General features: G+C 43.3%; 1 protein-coding gene across 5 annotated transcripts in view; it reads right to left on the reverse strand.

Annotated features, from left to right (window-relative positions):
* Positions 1 to 18,394, reverse strand: part of CEP89 (centrosomal protein 89) — an 84,292-nt gene that overhangs the window by 52,220 nt on the left and 13,678 nt on the right. For 3 of the 5 annotated variants that reach the window (XM_084813095.1, XM_084813094.1, XM_084813098.1), the window contains exons 8-12: positions 16,456 to 16,686; positions 14,517 to 14,659; positions 9,091 to 9,141; positions 1,488 to 1,571; positions 976 to 1,083 (exon numbers count right to left, since the gene is read on the reverse strand). In XM_084813095.1, coding sequence (XP_084669221.1) covers positions 976 to 1,083; positions 1,488 to 1,571; positions 9,091 to 9,141; positions 14,517 to 14,659; positions 16,456 to 16,686 — 617 coding nt within the window. The remainder of the gene's footprint in view (positions 1 to 975; positions 1,084 to 1,487; positions 1,572 to 9,090; positions 9,142 to 14,516; positions 14,660 to 16,455; positions 16,687 to 18,394) is intronic. The other 2 variants (XM_084813096.1, XM_084813097.1) reach the window with 2 other exon arrangements.

An 18,394-nucleotide genomic window follows, 5' to 3' on the forward strand; every position in this document is an offset into this window, starting at 1 on the left:
CTATGGATACCTGATACCATGGGTGGGCTGACTTCACTCTTCCTTTCCCCACCTAGAATCCCACCAATATGTTCTAACTTAAGAAAAAGAGGCTGCATTTGGACAGAGTGCTAAAACCATGATTTAGAGAAAACTAAACAAGCCCAAACAAAGCACTGGACTCATGAGCTCCCCACACCCCCACTCCTCCTCCTGCATAGCTGGGAGAAGGACTTCAGCAGAGATTAGCTTCACTTTTAAGGAAACTCAATTTAGTATTACATATAAACCAGCAATCCTGGTTCATCATGCACTCTGGTCAGTTTCATAATAAACCAAACTTAAAATAAGGGATTGCTAAATTAGCGGGCATTTGTTTTAAACCAGGATCCCTGGTTCAAAATAATGGTCAGCCAAGATTCCTTAAAAATGAAACTAAGTTCAGGCAAAGTTCTCCTCCCAGCCATGGGGGAGTAGGAGAGGAGAAGGGCAAGCACAGGAGACTGATGCTTCACTGGAGCTCGTCCAGGCTCATCCACATAGCACTAAACATGGTTTAGCATTATGTGTAACAAAGGCTAGTTCATACTTGAGATCTCTTAACTGATCTTGTGTTAAGTGATCCTGAGTATGTGCACTTCCTTAGAAAGTGCTAGATCAAACCAAAGAGTGCACAGCAAATACAGAGCCATAATAATTCTCAGACTTCCTCTGAACTTTGGGGCTGTAGAAGCGCAGGAATCATCCTCTCCCCTTTGTAGTTCTAGGGTTGGGGGGAAGTCTGAAACTAGTCACATTCATCAGGATGAGTAAATTTGTTGAACCCTGGACTACAAGGCTTGTATTTTCCAGATACTATTGCATGCCCAAATGAAGTATTCAGAAGTTAATTTATAGTATGGATTTTTAAGATGATCTAATTTTCCTCAAGCCCATCATGATATTTTTTTTTACAATAACAAATAAATAATTTAATAATTTCAAATGAGAACACACTTGCCATTCTTTGGTGGTAACAGAACTATTTTTACTTCGTTGCTGGTGTAACTGTTCATTTTCTTTCACTACCTCTTCAACTCTTGTTTTCAATACCTTCATGTCCTCCTGAAAGAGAAGCAATAAAGAGCATACAAAACAGAAATGGGTTGTTTTAAATTCATGTTCTTTCCAGTTAGTGTTTCCTTCTCAAATATAGCCTAGCCTTTTACTTGACATGCTAGCTTTCTATGTGTAGGAATTTTTTTAATGGGGGAAGCATTCCATTTTATGAGCTTGTTCAGACCTTCAGTCTGGACACAGGTTTACTCCTTATCAGCTGTTGGAGAGTATTAGGTCTAAGGAGATGGAGAAGAGGAAGCCTCACCAAAAGGAATATTCCAGGAAACATGTACTCTGAGCATGCGTGCTCCAAGGTATCTTTGACTACTCTTCACAGTATGTACTGCACTGTTGAAGCATTTTTCTAGTTATATTATACTGTGGTCTTGAAAAAAAAAATCCCAACTTGCCTCATGTGCAAGAATCAAGTCTTCCTTTTCCCTCATTCTGTCTTCGTATGCCAACAGAAGAGGAGATAAATATTTCATATCCAGCTAAAGAAAAAGAAGGGAACTTCAATCCACTGAAATGCACCTCAAAACTATAAAGTTTCATAAAACTGAGTGAAGACTCTTTAATGTCTGAATAATTCCAGTGGGCAAATCAAGATAGAAAAAAAGGATAACAGCAAACACCTAAATACCACACTAACAGAACAATAAGCAGTTTATAAACTGAGAAAGTAGAGTGTGCATAGAATGACTTCATGCCTGATGAAAAGATTAGCAATAAATAAACTAAAATGAAATTTTCATCAATAGCTGAACGATTGAAAAGACCATCCTGTTTGTGAAAGTGGTTGAGAAGTAAAATAGGATGATTAAGCATTCTACTTTAGAACAAGCCTCCCAAAAGCAGAGAGTTATGATCACAAGAACTCTTATTCCTCTCTATTTTCAAGAATTAAATATTCGTTACGTTTATATAAGTATATCTTAAAGTATCTTGCTTGAAACATGTACACATTCGAATTTTAAAAGTTCACTAAATCTGTCTGAGATTATTTCCACCACCCTTTTCTTTTGGTACCTCCCCCATGCAAATTGTTGGTAGATGACCTATGTCAGGACCTAGACAGGGGGAATGCACCCCTGTTGGTTCTGCAGGACCTTGCAGTGGCATTCGATACCATCAACCATGGATGATATGGGCTTGGGGCACTGTTTTATAGTGGTTATTTCCTGTATGACTTGGTTCAAGGTGCCCAGAGGTAAGAACATAAAGAACATGAAAACAGACATGCTGGATCAGACCAAGGGTCCACCTTTTCCAGCATTCTGTTCACACAGTGGCCGACCAGCTGTCAACCAGGAACTCACAAGCAGGGCATGAGCACAACAGCACATGTTCCCCAGCAACTGGTGTACGCAGCTCACTGGATCTGGTACTGGAGATAGCACATAGCCATCAAGACTAGTAGCCATCGATAGCCTTTTCCTCTAGGAATTTGTCCAACCGCCTTTTAAAGCCATCCAAATTGGTGGCTAGCACTACATCCTGTGGTAGCAAGTTCCATAGTTTAACTATGCACTGTGTGAAGAAGTACTTCCTTTTCTCTGTCCCGAATCTCCCACCAATCAGCTTCATAGGATGACCCCGGGTTCTAGTATTTTGAGAGAGGGAGAAAAATATCTCCCTATCCACATTCTCGACACTATGCATAATGTTGTAGACCTCTATCATGTCCCCCCTTAGCCTCCTTTTTCCAAGCTAAACAATCCCAGCTGTTGTTTCCTTCTCTCATAGGGGAGATGCTCCAGTGCCTTGATCATTTTAGTTGCCCCTTTCTGCACTTTTTCCAGCTCTACAATATCTTTTTTTTTAGATGTGGTGACCAACACTGTACATAGTATTCCAAGTGTAGTTGCACTATAGATTTGTATAGGGGCAGTATGATATTGCCAGTCATTCTCAATTCCTTTCCTAATTATGCCTAACATGGAGTTTGCCTTTTTTTTTTTTTTTTTACAGCAGCTGCACACTGGGCTGACACCTTCATTGAGCTGTCCATCACAACCCCAAGATCTCTTTCCTGGTCAGTCACTGCTAGCTCAGGTTTCATCAGGCTATACTTGAAGTTGGGATTTTTTTGCCCCAACGTGCATCACTTTACACTTACTTACACTGAACCGTATTTGCCATTTAGATGCCCATTCTCCCAATTTGGACAGATCCTTTTGGAGCTCTTCACAATCCCTTTTTGTTTTAACCACCCTAAATAACTTGGTGCCATCCGCAAACATGGCCACTTCACTGCTTACTTCTAATTCCAGATCATTTATGAACAGGTTGGAAAGCATTGGTCCTAATACAGATCCCTGTGGGACCCTACTATTTACTGCTCTCCATTGGGAGAATTTACCATTTATTTACTCTCTGCTTTCTGTTCTTTAACCAGTTACTGATCCTTAACAAGACCTGTCCTCTGTTTCCAAGGCCGCTAAGTTTTCTCAGGAGTCTTTGGTGAGAGACTTTGTCAAAAGCGTTTTGGAAGTCCCAGTACACAATGTCTACCAGATCACCCCTGTCTACATGCTTATTGACACTCTCAAAGAACTCTAAAAGGTTAGCGAGACAGGACTTACCTTCGCAGATGGCATGTTGATTCCTTTTCGGTAGGGCTTGTCCTTCCATATGCTTACTAATTTTATCTTTAATAATGCCTTCAACCAATTTACCCGGAACAGATGTTAAGCTAATCAGCCTGTAATTTCCCGGATGCCCCCGGATCCCTTTTTGAAAATTGTTGTTACATTGGCCATCTTCCAGTCCTCTGGTATAGAGGGTGATCTTAGGGATATGTTGCATATTTTGGTTAGAAGATCAACAATTTAATATTTCAGTTCTTTGAGAACTCTAGGATGAACACCATCTGGGCCCAGTGATTTATTTGCTTTCAATTTATCAGTAAGGTTGAGAACTTCATCTTTTGTCTTTTTGTCATCTTTTGCCTCAGTTCCTCAGATTCCCTTCCTGAAAACATCAAGGTTTCAACACCTCCTTTCAAGGGTCGACTCAAGTCCCACATCAGAGCAAGTCTGGTCACATCCAATCAGGTTAAGTGGGGTCAAGTCCCACTGCGTCAGGTCAGGTCTGGTGAGTTGAATAGCAAGGCAAGGTTAGACCAGGCAGGGTCTTTCAGAACCTTGGACAGCTCTGAGTTAGCTGAAAATCAGCTGTTGACTCAGCAACAGTCAAAGGCTTTTTGAAGCCTTATAAAGGCCAGCAGCTCAAGACCTGCAGGTAGCTCCAGCCCCTCACTGAAGCAGTTTGTTTCTTAAAGGGCTACTGCCTGATTTGTAGCTGCTGGCTCCTACAGGGTGGGGGTGGTGAAGGCTGCAGAAAGCTGTGTCTGAGAAGTCAGGTAGAGGCACATCCTCTGGCCTGGAAGGCCCTGGAACAGTAGGAGCCGGGTTAATGAAGAGCACCTCCTCTGCCTCCGAGTCTTCTTCAGAGCCAGAGAATGGTCAAGACAGGGGAAGATGACAAGTTCCAATCCTTATTTGTCTGAGTGTTCCCAGAAGGTGGTGCTGGGGGACTTCTCAGACCCTTTACCTTTGAACTGTAGTGTTCCTCGGGGCTCTATTTTATCCCCTATGCTTTTTAACATCTACATGAGGCCACTGGGGGAGATCATTTGGAGTTTGGGGGCTGGGTCTCACCAATATACTAATGATAACCAGTTCTAGCTCTCCTCTTCAACTGACACCAAGAAAGTTATGGAAGTCTTAAGTTGTTGCTTGGATGCAATGAGGGACTGGATGGTGTGAACATATTGAGCCTCAATCTTGACAAGATGGGGGTCCTGTTGGTCAGTAGACAACATAACCAGGACTGGGGTTACAACCTGCTCTGGATGGGGTAGCACTCCCTCTGAATTATCAGGTATGCAGCCTGGGGGTGCTGTTGGATCTGGCATTGCTCCTGGAAGGTCAGGTGGCAGCAATGGCCAGGACAGGAGTGCCTTTTGCTAGCTTCATCTGGTGTACCAACGCATGGGAGTTGTAGTCCAACACATCTTGAGGGCACCGGGTTGCAGAAGGCTGAGCTACACCCTTTCTTAGGGAAGTAAGATCTGGCCACAGTGATTCATACCTTAATCACAACTCATTTAGATTATTGTAATGCACTCTATGTGGGGCTGCCCTCAAAGTGTTCAGAAACTATAACTAGTGCAAAATGCTGTGGATAGACTTTTGTTAGGCATGCACTTTGTAGACGACATTACTCTTGTCTTGGATCAACTTCATTGACATTAGTCTTGGATTAACAACACTGTTTCTGGGCACAATTCAAGGTGCTGTTTTTGACATACAAAGCCCTAAATGATTTGGAGCCCAAGATATCTGAAGGGCCACCTCCTTCCTTATGAACCTGCCCATAGTTTACAATCAGGGCTCGGACCGCACCATGGTTCAATCCGCAGTTACGAGTTCTGAAACAGGAGGTGAGACGGCTAGAGTGCCAGTGGCGGAAGTCTCGCTCCAAAGACGATCAGACACAGGCTAGAGCTGTATCTTCAGCCTATCACGTGGCAGCGTGAATATTATGCTGCCTCTATCGCATCTGCAGAGTGCTGTCCCAGGAGGCTGTTCCAAGTGGTCCGGAGCCTGGTCGGTCCTGTGGCCCCAGAACCACTGGAGCATTCTAAGGCCTCTTGTGAGGCCTTGGCAAGGCACTTTGCAGATAAAATTGATCAGATTAGGAGTGTTACTCTGCACGCTGTGGATACAGTTAGTGAGCAAGAGGCGGCCTGCGGCAAACCGGTTTTGTGGGATCGGTTCCAGCTTCTTCCTTCTGATGAAGTGGACAAGGTGCTTTCATCTGTAAGGCCTGCTTACTTGAATCTTGCCCATCTTGGCTCATTATGTGCTGTACAGAGAGACTGGGTGAGGGGATAAGGGCGGTGGTGAACACCTCCCTTGAGGAGGGAGTGATGCCATCAGCCCTCAAGGAGGCAGTGATAAGACCGCTCTTAAAGAAGCCCTCCTTGGATCCCAAAGTTCTGAACAACTTTCGTCCAGTCTCGAGTCTGCCATTTTTGGGCAAGGTGATTGAGCGGGTGGTGGTGATGCAGTTGAAGGCACACTTGGAAGAAACCGATTATCTAGACCCATTTCAGTCAGGCTTCAGGCTTGGGCATGGGACAGAAACAGCCTTGGTCGCCTTGGTGGATGATACAAGGATGGCTCTGGATAGGGTTGAATGCTCCTTCTTTGTTCTCCTCGACCTCTCAGCGGCTTTTGATACTGTTGACCATAGTATCCTCCTGGACTGCCTGGAGAGGTTGGGCATTGGAGACACTGTATTGCGGTGGTTCCAGTCCTTCCTCTCCGGCAGGTACCAGAGGGTAGCACTGGGAGAGGAGGTTTCAGACCCACGGCCACTCACTTGTGGGGTGCCACAGGGTTCCATCCTCTCCCCGATGCTATTTAACATCTATGTGAAGCCGCTGGGGGCTATCATCAGGAGGTTTGGGGTGCGGTGCCATCAATATGTGGATGACATGCAGCTCTTCCTCTCGTTCAAATCTTCACCAAGGTTGGCCGTAGAATCCCTGTCCAAATGTATGGAGACGGTGAGTGGCTGGATGAGGAGGAATAAGCTGAAGCTGAACCCTGACAAGATCGAGGTACTTTTGGTGGGAGACAAGAGGAGGCTGGGGGATGTTGACCTGGTGTTGAATGGGGTACGGCTACCCTTGAAAGACCAGGTCTGCAGCCTGGGGGTCATTTTGGACTCCCAGCTGTCCATGGGGGCTCAGGTGTCAGCGATGATCCGGACAGCGCTGTATCAACTCCATCTGATACGGCGGCTGTGCCCCTTCCTGACCATCTGCTCCCATCGGTAGTACATGCCCTGGTCTCCTCTCATTTAGACTACTGTAATGCGCTCTATGTGGGGTTACCCTCGAAGAAGGTTCAGAAGCTGCAGCTGGTACAGAACGTGGCAGCTCTCCTGATTAAAGGCAGCCACCGATGAGATCACATCACTCCACTGCTGAAGGAGTTGCACTGGTTACCAGTTGTTTTCTGGGCCAAATTCAAAGTGTTGGTTTTGGCCTTTAAAACCCTATATGGTTCCGGCCCAGCCTATCTTAAGGAGCCCCTCCAGCAACACCAGACAGGCCGCTTAACAAGATCAGCCTCGGATGGCCTTCTCTCTGTCCCATCAGCCAGGACAGCTAGACTGGTGGGGACGAGGGAGAGGGCCTTTTCTGTGGTGTCCCCCACTCTGTGGAACTCCCTCCCTAGGGAACTCCGCCGTGCCCCCTCTTCAATGAGCTTCCGCCACGCATTAAAAACATGGTTGCTCAGGCAGGCATTTGGGGTGGGTTAGGGTATTTTAGAAAACGTTTTTATTGTAGAATTTTATTGTTTTAAACTGTTTTACTATATGCTGTACATCACCCAGAGTGGCTGGGTGACCAGCCAGATGGGCGATTAATAAATTTAATAAATCAATCCATCCATCCATCCAATCAATCAATCAATCATCAGTGGAGGCCGTGTTATATGTCTCACCCCGAGAGGTTCAGTGGTGGGTACCTGAGACACAGTCTTTTTGGTAGCAACACCCTGATTATGGAGCTCTCTTCCAAGAGAGGCGAGATTGGCTCCTTTCTTATTTGTTTTTGGACAGGCAGTAAAGACTGTTTTATTCTGTCAGGCTTTTAATACTATATAATGCTTTGTCACTCTTCAATTTTAAGGCTACTCTCAAATTTTATTGGTTGGGGTTTTGGGGGGCTTCATGCGTCTTTGATTTTATGAGAAGGTTTAATGATTTTTATTGTACATTGCCCTGGTGGTTGAAAATACACATTTCTGTTCAACCAATGTGTTTGTGCTACAGCTACAGAAATCAATGACAGTGATCAGCTGAAGCTTTTCATGGCATGGAGATAACAGATGGGAAAAGTCTTAGCTGCTAAATTTCTGTGTGTAAGGCTGCTCTTAAAGGCGCAGGGACAGGGTTAGTAAAATAAAAGTTTGAACACTAACTATGCACATTTGCAGTGACATGGATGTCTTAAAATATGTTACAGTTTACATTCAGGATCACACATGCAATCTTCTTTGTGTAGAAAATCCATCATGTGTGAAGTGCCATTAAAAAAAAAAAATCTACCAACTCCCTTCCCACCCAGTTTATCTAATCTAGGGATGCTGGGAAAGACAGCCCACTTCAAAAAAAGGCAGAGCCCTTCCAAAGCCCTGTTCCTTGGAGCAAGGCAAAACTATTACTGGGATGGGCTCTCTCCCACATACAAGAGAGTACACGAGGCTGTTTTGCACAGCCCTGATAAGTGGACGGAGCAATCTATATGAGGATACTAGGTAAAGGAGAGGGAAGTTCATCCAGTTTATTTATTTTATTTGTACCTCGCCTTTCTACCAAAAAATGGTACTCGCGTTCATTCTGGATTGTTCCCAGAAACATTTTGAGATGTCTCATTGGGAACTGGCAGCCATATATTGTAGCAGTTCATTCTGAAGAGCCCAGGCAGGTACTTTAACTGGATTATAAATTCTCCTGGCACATGTAATCCAAGATGGGATTCTGGCAAGCAAATGCAGGACAGAAATAATTAACTGGCCATTTTTCAGTCCTACCGCCTACACAGATAATTTGGCAAGGAAATGTCAAGAGCAGAATAACTGAGCTATTTTTCAAGCCCTGAGCTCCTTGGAGGAAGGGGAGGACAGAATAAAAAAATGTGTAACAAATAAATAAATCAAGCACACCCATCAAGAATTCACTTACAAAACACTGATGACTTGAAGTTGAATACTGAATACCAGAATACAATAAATAACTCATTAGGCAGCACCTGTCTTTCCAGCATGACATAAACATGAAATAAGAGGTATGGGAACTGCAGTCATATTACAACTATAAATGTATCTCAGGTCACCAAGTTAAGTAGAAATAAATCCCTTCAACGTAATTTGGGAACAGTAGTAAATGCACAATACACTGTAAACTGAAAAATAATGGTTTGCTACTTACCAGCCATGGGGGTATTGGCTTTTTCATTGGCAGACTTCCAATTTTTAGACTCTAAGATAATAAAAAAGTAAGTTAAAAGTCAGTATTTGGATTCCCAACATCCTGTACTATTGGGTTCCATTTTAAAATCAACTTTAATTGGTACTACAGTCCATGTGCTGTAACTGAACATGATGCAAAGCAGCTTCCAAGTACCTTCCTTGGCTGATTCCGAGATATACTGAAGCAGCTCTCTTTTGGTATACAAGACACAGCTGTACTATGACCTCTGAATGATTGGGTCTATTTGTTTCCAGATGTATTGCACATACCTGAACTTGCCCCATATTTTGTGGGAGGTGACCATTTCCCAGACTGAGCTTGCAAAGTAGCACTCACCCTGTCACCTGAGGCACGTATAACCATGGAGGAGATTCAACCCTGGATCTTCCCTCCCCTACCCAGGGACACACTGGTGGGCAGGGAGAGGAGAGGCCAAAATACACAGTATCCTACATCCTCTCCAGTCCCCTTCCCACACACTGAAAGGTAAGTCAGTTGGACAGTCTCAGAGGCCTGTCTAGCTACTTTTTCTATTTAAAACAGAGGTAAAATCACCTCTGTCCTCCTCTTAACCTGCCTGTCTCTGGCTGGCAGGGCACAGGATAGGTGGAAGGCTCCAACCTCAGAGCCTTCTATCAGAAGTGCAACCTATAGGATTGCACCCTAACAGATTCAAAAGGGACAGAAAAGAGCAACCAAAATGATCAGCGGACCGGAGCAACTCCCCTATGAGGAAAGATTACACCATTTCGGTCTATTTTTGTTTAGAAAAAAGGTGAGTAAGAAGACGACATGCTACAGGTAGATAAAAATGTGCATGGTGTGGGAAAAGTGGATATAGAGATACTAGAACCCAGGTTAATCCAACATAGCTGAATCCTGGGAGATTCAGAACCGACAAAAGGAAGTATTTCTTCATACAGTGCATAGTTAAACTATGGAATCCACTTCTTCAAGATGGCTTTAAAAGGAGATTAGACAAGTTCATGGAAGGTTATCAATGGCTACTAGCCATGATGGCTATATGCTATCTCCAGAAGCATGTTGCCTCTGGTCCTGGAGCTGGAAAACAACCAGCAGCTGGCAAACAGTAGGAGAAGCTCTTGCTCTCTTAGCCTGCTTGTGGGCTTCACAGAAGGATCTGGTTGGCCGCTGTGAGAAACAGGAAGCAGGATTAGGTAGGCCTTTGGTCTGATCCAGCAGAGCTCCTCTTATCTTTGTTAATAGATTAAAACTATTTTTGTTTCAAGAAATTAGTATCTACCTCTAATATATATGCCTGTTTTAATTTCAATTGCACCCTAAAAGAAAGAATTGTCATAAATATATATTTTTTTGTACTTGATCGGATATCTGTTTAATTAAATTCTTCATGTTTGCATTCTTTAAACAGTTCTGACAGTTTTTAATAAAGATATGTCTTAATCTTTTGCTGTATCCCAAATAATAGGCCAAGTTAACATGTACAATAACAGTTATTTGGAAGCATCTGTCTATTTGTGTTTAATTGAGGAAATTAATTCCTCATCACGCTACAAACATAGCTGAATTTCCATATTTAAGGTGTTTCTAAATTACCACTTGCCAGAACATCTTTATTTCAGGGGAATTGTGACACAACAATAAAAAAAAACAAGTAACACCCTTCCTTTATTAAGACTCCTTACTTGCTTTAGCAATGGATAAAGTAGGTGTAGGAGATTTTATTAAAGAAAACTGTTCCTGTTGAAGCCCAGGTCGCTCTGTGGAATGCAGAGATGACTCGGGCGGTTGACACGATCGCACCCAAGCGCCCTCTCCCTCTGAGCAGAGCCCGGCCAGCTCCTTGGTATACACCTGAGCTGAGGGCAATGAAGCAAGAGGGGAGACGGCTAGAACGCAGGTGGAGGAAAACTTGTGCTGAGTCTGACCGAACACAGGTAAGAGCCCACTATCGAGCCTACTCTGTGGCGGTGAGGGTGGCAAAAAGGCAGTTCTTTTCCACCAGCATTGCATCTTCTCAGTGTCGCCCGGCGGAGCTTTTCCGAGTGGTTCGCGGCCTGTTACATTCTGGGCCAGGGAGAGAGATGGTGGAACCCTCGGTAGCACGCTGTGACGGGTTTGCGCGGCACTTTGAGGATAAAGTCGCTCAGATTCGTCATGAATTGGACACCACGATTAATGCAGTTCCATTGGTAGAGGCGTTCAGAGCACCGTCTGGTCCAGTTTTATTGGATGAGTTTCAGTTACTGAGGCCTGAGGATGCGGACAAGGTGCTTGGCCAAGTCTGATCGACCACTTGTGTGCTTGACCCTTGCCCTTCATGGCTTATTAAATCAAACAAGGAGGGGTTGTCCGGCTGGGTCCAGGAGGTTGTAAATTCCTCCTTGAGAGAGGGAGTGGTGCCTGCCGCTTTAAAAGAGGCAGTAATTAGACCACTCCTGAAAAAGCCTAACCTGGACCCAGAGGATGTTAACAATTATAGGCCAGTGGCCAACATCCCCTTCCTGGGCAAGGTGCTTGAGCGGGTGGTTGTAGGACAGCTCCAGGCACTCTTGAATGAAACGGATTATCTAGATCCATTTCAATCGGGCTTCAGGCCTGGTTTTGGAACGGAAACTGCCTTGGTCGCCCTGTGGGATGACCTCTGCCGGGAGAGGGACAGGGGGAGTGCGACCCTGTTGATTCTCCTGGACCTCTCAGCGGCTTTCGATACCATCGACCATGGTATCCTTCTGGATAGGTTGTCTGGGTTGGGAGTTGGAGGCACTGCACTACAGTGGTTCCGCTCCTACTTGGATGGCCGATTCCAGAAGGTGGTGCTGGGGGATTATTGCTCTGTGCCATGGCAATTGTGCCATGGGGTTCCACAGGGCTCTATTCTATCCCCCATGCTGTTTAACATCTACATGAAACCGCTGGGGGAGGTTATCCGGAGGTGTGGGCTGAGGTGCCATCAATATGCGGATGACACCCAGCTCTACCTCTCTTTCTCATCAAAACCAGGTGAGGCAGTGGCTGTTCTGAACCAGTGCCTGGGCACGGTAATGGACTGGATGAGGGCCAATAAACTGAAACTCAATCCAGACAAGACGGAGGTACTGTTAGTGGGTGGTTCGTCTGCCCGGCTAGGTGATAATCAACCTGTTCTGGAGGGGGTTGCATTCCCCCTAAAGGATCAGGTTCGTAGTTTGGGGGTGCTCTTGGATCCAGAACTGTCACTTGAGGCACAGGTGAACTCAGTGGCACGGAGCACTTTTTATCAGCTTAGGCTGGTATACCAACTACGCCCTTATCTGGACAGAGATAGCCTAGCTACAGTTATCCATGCTCTGATAACTTCTCGTCTGGATTACTGCAATGCGCTATATGTGGGGCTGCCTTTGAAAACGGTCCGGAAACTTCAGCTGGTCCAAAGTAGGGCAGCAAGTTTGTTAACAGGCACTGGCCTGCGAGCTCATATTACGCCAGTACTTTTCCAGCTGCACTGGCTGCCGGTCCATTTCCGGGCCCGATTCAAAGTGCTGGTGTTAACATTCAAAGCCCTTAACGGCTTGGGGCCAGGTTACCTGAAGGATCGCCTCCTCCCATATGTGCCTGCCCGGACCTTAAGATCATCATCAGCGGCCCTTCTCCGTGAGCCCCTGCCAAAGGAAGTGAGGCGGGTGGCTACTAGGAGGAGGGCTTTTTCTGTTGTGGCACCCCGGCTCTGGAATGAGCTCCCTAGTGAGGTTCGCCTGGCGCCTACATTGTACTCCTTTCGGCGCCAGGTGAAGACCTTTTTATTTTCCCAGGCATTTTAGCTTTCTAAATTTTTATCCTTGCTGTTTTAAATCTGTATTTTAAACTCCTGTACTGCTGCTAGGTTTTATTGTGGTTGTATTGTTATATTGTGGTTTTAATGTTCTATATATTTTAAATTGTTTTATTGTGTGTTGTTTGGTTTTAGTTTTTGTGAACCGCCCAGAGAGCTTCGGCTATTGGGCGGTATAGAAATAAATAAATAAATAAATAAAAAAAATAAAACTTGATATAAGCAAGAAACTACAGATTATTCCCCCCACCCACCCCCAATGTGCTTCTTGGAAATTTCCACCCAAATATGTGACTAAGATATGTGGCCTCCCATAATGGACAGATGAATACATAATAAAATTGCATATACTGTGAGATTTTAATGTTGCCTAATAATATTCTTAGCTTATAGTACTGTGTTGATTTCATATTACTCCTGTTTGGGCTTCATTTATTTATGCCTGCAATGTGAATTATGCTTTACTGAGGTATGATTTAGATTTCACTGGCATCAATCCTGCTACAATATGTTTATTATATATTTATAGTATTTATAACCCAACTTTTGGCCCAAACAGGACCCCCTCGAGGCGGGGTACAAGAAGAAACATTATTCAGATAAATCAGATTAACCACAGACCTATCATTAAAACCCTAGAAAGTGGAATCAACTCCACATTAAAAACCATTAAATGCCTAACAGAACAAAAACATCTCCACCACCTGCCTAAAAGTGAGCAAAGATGGGACCTGTCTCACCTCTTAGGGAGAGAGTTACACAATCAGAAAAGTAGTTGTGACTAAGTAATTTCTTAGGTTTCACTGAAACTTAATCGAAACTTAATCACAACTAATTTTATCTGAATCATGGCCATTATCTTCAGCGTGCATTACTGTCAGGTATTGTCTGATACTAAACATGCTTATTTTGAGAAAAAAATCCCACTGGCTGCATTTAGACATCACACTAAACCATAGTTTAGCATGATGAAAATGAGCCTAGGTGAATCACAGACTCACATGCTCCCCAGTCCTCCTCTGCCACAGCAAGGGGATTGGACACTTTCACATCCATTTTCAATTAACCAGTTTCGCTTCGGTTTTGATTAACCAAACCGTACACTGTGGTTAATTATAGCTATGAAACAAGCCAATTGAAACAAGCCAATTGAAACAAGCCAACTTCAACAAAGCATGGTTAACATTAACCACAGTTTGTCAGATTCAGACATAAATGGGAGTGAAAGCTTTCAAACTCTTCCTTGAAGCTGCGCTGGAGCAGAAATGGGGAGCACATCAGCCTGAGGCTCTATCCCCTCAAGCTAAACTATGGTTTAGTGCAGGGGTGGGCAACTTGTGGCCCTGAAGATGTTTTGGCCTACAACTCTCATCAGCCCCAGTAAACACAGCCAATAGCAAGGACTGATGGGAGTTGTAGGCCAAGACATCTTCAGGGCCACAAGTTGCCCACTGATGGTTTGGTATGATGTCTGAATTGGGCCATGGAATGGAGAACACAGTCTCTGGTAAAGATGCTAATGTGCATTCTAACACAAATGCTAGAATAGTACAATACTTTTTGTCTTAATAAGCTTAGAAGAGGAAATTACCTCATTTGGTGAAATTGGTCTGTATTTAGCTTGGTAGCGACTCAATTCTGCATTTAAACGATGAACAGTCATTTTCAGACTGTCATTTTCATCCACCAGCTCCTGGGCCTGTTGTCTTAATAAAAGCAATTCTGCAAGTTCCTCTGCATTAAAAAAATAATTTAAAAGCACGTAAGAATTGTGTAGTGATTTGCTGATTATGCAAACATCTTTTAAGTCTAATAGAAATTCAGAATACTATATGATAAGTAACTATTCTCTAAAACTATTCATACTAAGTCTGAACAACTAGGGACCCACCAAATCAAATGTAGCTCATGAGCCATGTTTGACAGCCTGCTAAGGGCTTACAAAGCTCTTGTTTTTGCCGTTAGCCTGGGACCACAGAAGCAGGGGAGTTCTCAAGCACTTGGCCAGCCATAAACCATGTGAGTCACAAGCTGCACAGGCTTTATAATGATGTAGCATACACAGCATCTACCCCAAGATCCAAAGAATTGCACGGGAAAGAGCAAGATGGGACCATAGCACAGTGATAATAGCTCAAGCTTTCCATGCAGAAAGCCCCAGGTTCAATCCCTGGCATCTCCAGTGAAAATTATCAAATAGCAAGAGATGAGAAAAGCCTTTGCCTGAGACCCTGGAGACCCACTGCCATTCAGAATAGACAATACTGGGCTAGATGGACAAATAGTCTGATTTAATATAAGGCCGCTTCCTATGTTCTTATGAGGTCCCCATCACTGAATAAAGCTTCCTACAAACACACACATACTATAACATATATGCACATATTTGGAAGACTGTATGTTTGCATTCCTAAAAGAAGAAAAGAACACATTTACTTCACATTTACATTTATACAATTTGAACACAAAACAGATGGAAAAGGTACAGAACACCCATTATGAGTAATTTTGATGGTGATGTTTTCATTTTTACAAGTGCTTCTATCCCCTTCGTTTCTTTCAGGCCAAAAAAAGCTCAAACGTAACCAAAATAAACTTCCTTATATTTTATGATATGCTCCTAAGGGTGTGTCCTGCAAAGATTTGAATTACAGGTTGGATCATCATCTTTCAACTGCTGGCCTGAAGATCAGAGACAGTTCCCAAGAATGCTTTCAAACAGATCTACAGAGAGGGGAGCCAGCTGAGGCTCTTGCTGCAGGATGAGTAACCTTTTCCTCCAGCAACACAAACACACACATCCTCTCAGTAATAAGAGGCTGCACCTAGCTCTACTAGCTCTCTGGTACACACCAAGTTCAGCTTTCATGCTAAATTAGTAAGGGTGTAATCCAATGCCTGTTTAGACAGAAAAAAGTCCTACAACTCCCAGCATTCCCCAGCTAGTAGGACTTTTTTCTGTCTAAACAGGCATAGGACTGTGCTCTAAGACTCTTTAATGCAGCCTCCCATAGAACAGAGAAACTGACTAGGTAACAAGCCTCAGGGCCCTTCCAACCTAACCAGGCTCTGCCTTGGGTTACAAGAGCAGGAAGGAATCTTGTATTTATATGCATGTGGCTATTGAATATACATGGGGGAACAACAGAGTTTAGGACAGATTTTCTAACTTTGCAGTCAATTAGATGCTGGATCCTTGGTAAAGAGCAGCTCTGGAACCAATAACTTAAACTTCCATGCATTGTATATTCAAGTAGTCTCTACTAAATTAAACATTTTTGGTTTATTGTGGATAAAACGATTTTTCCAGTACTATTTTCTAGATAAATCATTCATTTTTAACTAATAAGATTCAGTCACATTAAGATTCACTCAACTATATGCTCTCACCCTTCAAACATTATTTCAATATGTGTCAGATACATTCGTGTCAAATGCAGAGGGAAAAGATTCAACAGTACTCGACTGAACGTAATTGTACAGTATTATTCTCGCTCATATATAAATACGGTCAGTTACATTTACAATACCTTCACTCCCACCTTCACCATGTGGATTCTGTGCAGTTCCTTTAAATAGCCTATTTTCATTTTCAAATTTCTTAACTTTTAACTGGAGTTCCTTCATTTGCTGCTTTGTTTCCTCAAGTTGTGAAAACAGGGTCTGATTTGCACTTTTTAAATGCCAGTTTTCTTCTTTTAATTTCTGGAACTTTTCTCTAGGGAGATCCATCTGTCCTTGCTTTCTGCGCATTGCTACATCTATCAATGGAATGGAATACTCAGCCGCATGCACATCCAAGCCACTACTTATTTAGAAGCAAGCATGATGTAAGCAAGACCTATTCATTATAAAGCGAATGCCATTAGGATTTAGGTATTCAAGATCTCCCCAAGCATTATTCATTGTAATCCTAAACATTTCAGCTTCTTTTTTGCTTTTGATTATAGAAAAAGCAAAAAACTTAAATATGTAGCCAACTCCATACGTTCTACCCAATGTTTCAAAAGTATATCACAAATTCATTCACCCCACTGGGCTGAACTAAATCATTAATAGGAGAAAAGCGATTTACACTGGGACAGTACATATGTTACTTCAGCAGTAACCCTTTATCTTTTCCTAATATTTTAAGGTATTAGTACTAGTGTACAAAGCCCTAAACAACTTGGGGCCAGGATACCTGAGAGAGCACCTCCTTCCTTACCAACCTGCCCCATCACTGAGTTCATCAGAGGGCATGTTCCTGGTGGTTCCACATGGACCCATGGCCCAGTTGGAGTCCACCAGGAAAAGAGCTTTCAGTGTGGTGGCCCCCTTCCTGTGGAATTTCCTGCCTTTAGAGGTCAGGCAGCCGCCAACATTGTGTTCCTTCCAGCACCTCCTGAAGACGTTGTTATTCCAAAAGGCCTTCCTTGCATGACCAGCCGTGGTTTGTTAAATTCCACTTTGTTGGGTTTGTCTTTTTTAAAAATGTCTTAACTCTTTTAACCTGTTGTTTTATTCTTTTATCATGTTGTTCACCACTCCGAAACCTTCTGATGCAGAGTGGTATATAAATATTGTAAATAAAAATTAATTTTTTTTTTTAAATTCTCAAGCGGCAAGCAGGCTATCCTCCCACAGGAAGGCTACCTCCACATGCCAAAAAAAGAACATGTTATTCTGGGACAGGAAATGGGCACTGGACACAGGCTAGCACTACCAAAGAACAAGGAATCATTCTTTTCCCAGCTAGAAAACTTCTCAGCTAGAAAAGTAGAGTTTTCAACTACACATAGCTTTTCAGTTATCACAAAACTTCCTGTGCAAGATGAACTCAGTTTTTCCAAATCTATTTGCCTAAGATGAACTATCATTATTCATATAAGAAAACAAAGCATGAGTACATCACATAAAGTAAATACAGTTGCAACTAGATTTATAACTGAATTCAGATGAAGTGTTATGTTTTGCAATGTAAATATATAGGCCAGTTCAAGGACACATCACAGTAATCCTCAAGCTTATACCCTCACTTGGTTTGCACATGACGACTATGGATTAATGAACCCATGGCTAGTCCGGAGTGAGCAGGCATGCTGTCTCATGATCCCTCGCGCTTCCTCTTTGCTTTCTGTTTACAAAACAACCCAGAACACCCCATTCCTGGGTTTGCTGCAACTTTCAAATGCAGAAGTCTGGATTGTTGAAGGACAAACAACCTAGAGTTTGAACCCATGGTTTGTTGTTGGGTTAAAACTCTGGGTTGTTTGCCCCTCAACAATCCAGAGTTCTGGGTTCATGTCACACCAGATGAAGCATTCCTGGGTTGTTTTGTAAAAAGGAAGCAAAGTAGAATCAGCAAGCTTTAGTCTAACCATGGGTTAATTAGCCGATGAATCGGCATTACATGAGTATCCGGTCTCACTCTCTCCTGTAGTATGGCTATGAGGAGACTGAAAGCTTCCACTTCCATTTTAGTTGAAC

The sequence above is a fragment of the Heloderma suspectum genome, chromosome 8 (genome assembly GCF_057233095.1).
Source record: "Heloderma suspectum isolate Gila_16-S chromosome 8, 16-S_ref, whole genome shotgun sequence".
In the NCBI taxonomy this organism is placed as follows: domain Eukaryota; kingdom Metazoa; phylum Chordata; class Lepidosauria; order Squamata; family Helodermatidae; genus Heloderma; species Heloderma suspectum.